The 5000-nt window shown below is 40.4% G+C and overlaps 1 protein-coding gene across 1 annotated transcript in view; it reads right to left on the reverse strand.

The window, feature by feature from the left end:
* Positions 1 to 4719, reverse strand: part of LOC138860049 (uncharacterized) — a 4947-nt gene extending 228 nt beyond the window's left edge. The window contains exons 1-5 of the mRNA XM_070116851.1: positions 4716 to 4719; positions 4088 to 4227; positions 3248 to 3611; positions 465 to 3132; positions 1 to 121 (exon numbers count right to left, since the gene is read on the reverse strand). The exon at positions 1 to 121 is cut by the window's left edge and continues 228 nt beyond it. Coding sequence (XP_069972952.1) covers positions 1 to 121; positions 465 to 3132; positions 3248 to 3611; positions 4088 to 4227; positions 4716 to 4719 — 3297 coding nt within the window. The remainder of the gene's footprint in view (positions 122 to 464; positions 3133 to 3247; positions 3612 to 4087; positions 4228 to 4715) is intronic.
* Between the last annotated feature and the right edge of the window lie 281 nt (positions 4720 to 5000).

Genomic DNA, 5000 nt, shown 5'->3' on the forward strand with positions numbered 1-5000 from the left:
TAGACACTCCTCAATAGTAGCATAGTTTTTCTCCCTGTCTAGCAATTTTCTGCTAGCATATGCAATTGGCATTTTCACTCCATCTACATCGGATCCTCCGAGTCCAAGATCGGAGGCATCACTTCTAAGATAAAATGTCTTAGATTCATAAGGTAAACACAAGATTGGTTTTGACATTAAAGAGTTTTAATTTATTGAAGCTCTCAGTTTTGTCATCACTCCATTGCAATTTATTACTGATATGCTTCTTTAGCAGGTCATTCAAGGGTGCAGCAGTACTAGCAAAATTCTTTACAAATTTACGGTAATAACCTACCGTACCAATGAAAGATCTTAACTGTTTTTTATTTACAGGTAAAGGCATTAATTGAATTGCATTTATTTTATCTTCAAGAGGCGTTATACAATTATTACCCAATAATAAGCCTAGATATCTGATTTTGGAGAATCCCCAAAACACTTACTGACGCTGGCAGTCAACCCATGCATGCGCAGTCTCAACATCTTTCAGGTCCTGTAGGTGATCAGACCAATTAGTTTTATGTACAACAATATTGTCAAAGTAGCAGTCAGTATTTGCAAGACCTAACAACACTTTCCTCATAAGCCTAATGAAGGTGGCACACGCTGTTTTAAGACCAAAAGGCATGACTCTGAACATCATAAGACCTCTGTGGGTTGCAAATGCGGTATATATTTTCGATTCATTAGACAGTGGTATTTGCCAGTATCCACGGCAGAGATTGATTTCACTGAAATATATATCATTGACAAAATTCCCCAAAGCTGAGTCAGTAGTTGGCTTAGGTTCTGCTTCAAATTCACTAGCATCATTTATGCCTCTAAAGTCAATGCACACTCTCCAAGTTCCATCACTCTTCTTCACCATGAGAACGGGTGAACAGTACGGACAGGTTGAGGGTTCAATTATTTTCATTTCGAACATCTTATCCACTTCCTTATTGAATTCTTTCACTAGACTGTTTGGGGTCGGGTACGGTTTCTGACGCACCGGCTTATCAGTGTTCATATGAATCGCATGTTCAATACTGTCAGTTAAGCCAGACTTATTAGTCAATACGTCAGAGAATTCCTTTAAAATCACTTTTAAATCATCAACCTGACTTTCAGATAATTCACTTCCTATGTTGATATTGTTATCACTATCAGTTTCAAAATAGACAGGTTTACAATTGTTGTTATAGTTATCCTCATCTTCAACTACACAAACTTGAACAGTTTCCCCTTTTCTTTCAAAGCCATCGCGACGGAAATACTTCTTTAACATGTTTATGTGAAACAGCTTATTCTTACCGCGAACTCTAATAACATAGTCAACACCATTCCCTTTGCATTCAACTACGGAATAAGGACCAAGCCACTGCATAACCAATTTGTTACTGCTTGAAGGCAATAACACCAATACATCATCACCCGAGTTTAATTTACGAGGCTCAGCTTTGAGGTCATAATATGCCTTATAATTACGACTGCTTATTTCAGCTTGCTCTGCCGCTAATCTAGCAGTCTCTTCTAAACGCGAGCGAAGATCTAAAACGTACTGGTACGTAGTTTTGACTTCACTATCAGTGCTATTGTTTGTCCATAGTTCGTGTAGAATTGTTAAAGGACCGCGAACTTGTCGTCCATAGAGCAGTTCAAAGGGGGAAAACTTAAGGCTGTCATTAGGAATCTCCCTAAATGCGAACAGTGCAGCGGGTATAAAGCGATCCCAGGCTCTCGGATGATCGGCACAAAGATTTTTAATCATTGATTTTAATACCCAATTTAATCTTTCAACTGCACCGTTACACGAGGCGTGGTAGGGACTCGTGTACAAGGCTTTTACTGAAAGTAATCTATGAATTTCACTCATCAGATCAGACTTGAATTGAGACCCTCGATCTGATAAGATTTCCCTCGGTATACCGACTCTCGAGAATATTTCCACTAAACTTTCAGCCACTGTTATCGTGTCAATATTTTTCAAGGCAACGGCTTCGGGGAACCTAGTTGCATAGTCTATTAGAGTGAGGACATACTTATTTCCTCTTTCAGACGCTGGTGTAAAAGGACCCACTAAGTCTATAGCCACTCGTGAGAATGGTTCCGAAATTATGAGGAGGTTTTTCATCGGTACTCGTTTCACACTTCCTTTAGATGAAAATTTCTGACAAGTCGGGCATGATCGACAATACCTTTTAATCTGAGCGCCTGCGCCAGGCCAGAAAAACTTTGAAAATACTTTATAGCTCGTCTTTCGGCGCGAGAAATGACCAGCTGTAAGGGAATCGTGAGCGAGATTCAGTATGTGAATCCGATACTTTTCGGGAATCACCAGATGCTTGCTTCCGATTTCATAATCATGTTTACTTTTTAAACATACCCTATAGATGAGATCATTAACAAGTTCATATTTCACAGTTATAGATTTTACTTTTACATTTTCGCCGCTTTCAACTTTGTCCCTTATGGATTCTAGACTTTGGCAGTTTTGTGGTTCATCTTTTAGGAAGGAATTTGGTATGCCAAGATAATCATATACTTTGACTAAAGGCCCTAATTTGAATCTTGAAGGCACCAACTTCTCGTTCACGATCACGGAAGAACATCCCGTGTCAAGTAATATTTCTGCAGGTGTATCAAATAATGTTCCCTTAGCATCAATCACTGTATTCTGAGGTTTGACTTCAGATTGGAAAACAAAATTTACTTTAGATTCATACTTAGGTTTAAAATTCTTTGGGTTGTTAGGGCAGTTAGGCCTGATATGACCCGACTTTCCACATCCATGGCACTGAATTTCACTTTCAACAGGTAGTGTAGGTTGTTTTGACACTGACCATGAAAATTTACTTCCGCGATATCCGTGTGCACTACGGTACCTTTCGGCGGCTTCTGCCATTTCCACCGCAGTTTCACAGCCTCTCTCCTTCAGAAATACACGTAGATCAGAACCGCAGTTATTTAATAGTTGTTCCGTGACCAGAAAATCAAACAAACTATCATAATTCTTTTCAACATTACTCATTGTTACCCATCGATCGAGGTACTGCTCCATTCTAATTACCAACTGGACATACGTCTCCTTATCTTTGCATCTGCTCTCCCGAAATTTACGGCGATAAGAGTCTGCGTCTACAGAATAGGCCCCTTAATAAAGCTTCCTTTAAGCGAGAATAATATTTAATGGTGTCATCTGGCAGAGAGATGTAAACCTCAAGTGCCTGACCCCGCAAACAAGTACCCAGGTAAACATGGTAATCTTCAACCTTCCACCCGTGTAACTCGGCCAAACGTTCAAACCGCTGCAAATAGCTATCTAGGTCGTCCTGCCCGTCAGCAAAAGTAGGCAGTCTGAGTCCTTCAAACATAGGAGCATGGGGATTACTATGGTTACCATTAGGCCCTGACTGGATTTTAGCGAGTTCGAGTTCATGCCCTCGTCGCTTCTCAGCTTCAGCAAACTCTAATTCCATTTTCTTAACCTCTCGCTCGGCAGCGCGCTCTTCCCTCTCAGCCTGATGCTGTTTTTCAATCAGCTCGTGAGCAAGATCTCCACTCAAACCGAGTGATTGAGCCTTTTCTAAAATTTCTACTAATGACATTTTCTGAATTAGTGATATAATTAGCAGAAATCAATATTAGGTAGAGGTTACAGACACGGACGCGCGTAGATAGAGGGAAATGGACACCGCCATCTTATAGAGCGGGTAAAATAGAAGGGGATAGGTATAGTTTAAGATGCGCTGGCCTTATAGTCACCGCTGAATGACGAACATATAACGCGCGGCCGCTTTTCAAATTCAAAGTCGATGATCTTGTTTACCTTGCGAGGAAAAACACGACACTGACCCACGAACGCATTTTTGCGTTCGCGAACTAGTCCGTGTATCATTACGCACTTGTCAAAACGATATTTGGCTAATTATCTGTGTCTGCTGGTACGCATTTATACCTTTAAAGTCTTTTAGTAATGTTATTATACTTCATTTGCATATTTTTATATTTATCTATACCCTCATATCGAATCCTGCGCATCGAGTGTTTCACATTTTCTTGCGCCAGCCACAGGTTGACAGCTCACCATACCGCTCATTTCGAGATTGAAAGCTGGTGAGAAATGCGTTTCTTTTGATTCTGGGTTCTTTTTAAGACCTTTACAGTGGCATCGAAGAATAATTAGACCAGTAACCATCCCTGTTTTATATCTGAGCCCATCAAGAGCTCCAAAGGACGAAAAAGGTGATTAAAATCGAAGCAATACCAACAGTATAAAGAAACGAAAGTTTCACGTTTCCGGATATAAAGGTATTTGGTTTATTATTTTACGGTGTGAATGCAGCTCTGTCTTGCCATACATACCGTGGTGGAGAGAATGTGTCCTGGGGGGTGTTAGGGGGCTTGCCCCCCATTAACCCTCCCCTCGGGAAGTGCCCGAAGGGCACGCCTAGTCACGGCAATTTATGTTGATATATTAGGTTGGTTTATTGGTCAATACGTTTTGGGGGGTTGGAACGTGTGGATTCCCGTAGAGTTTTACCGAAATGTGGGTTGGGTTCCCGTAGAGTTTTTTTTTATTTATTTCGCGTCAGTCCGTAAACTTTCAAAGATGGCGGTTACATCAATAGAGTTTCATTGACCGATTTTAAGCGCTTTTTGTGCTACTTTTACGCATTTTTGATCGTTATTCTTCTTATTTAAGCTTGTATTACCCATAATGTCCCTGATATACTTCATGCCCTCCCCTGCTAACGGGACTATCAAATCAAGATCGTCGATGGAGGAATGTTACTCGATCTCCTGAACGATTCATTCGCAAAAGAAACAACGCCGAAAATCGATGAAATCCTAGGATTTCATGCAGAAAAACATAATTTTTTTCGACTCAGTTTCTGAGAGGGTACGTCGCTCTCTGTAACAATTACCCAATATTAAACTAAACTCGTTGAAAGCTGAAGGCAAGTCAACACTTGAAAATCATTCAAAACTTTCAAGAG

This window comes from Penaeus vannamei, chromosome 39, assembly GCF_042767895.1.
Source record: "Penaeus vannamei isolate JL-2024 chromosome 39, ASM4276789v1, whole genome shotgun sequence".
NCBI lineage: Eukaryota > Metazoa > Arthropoda > Malacostraca > Decapoda > Penaeidae > Penaeus > Penaeus vannamei.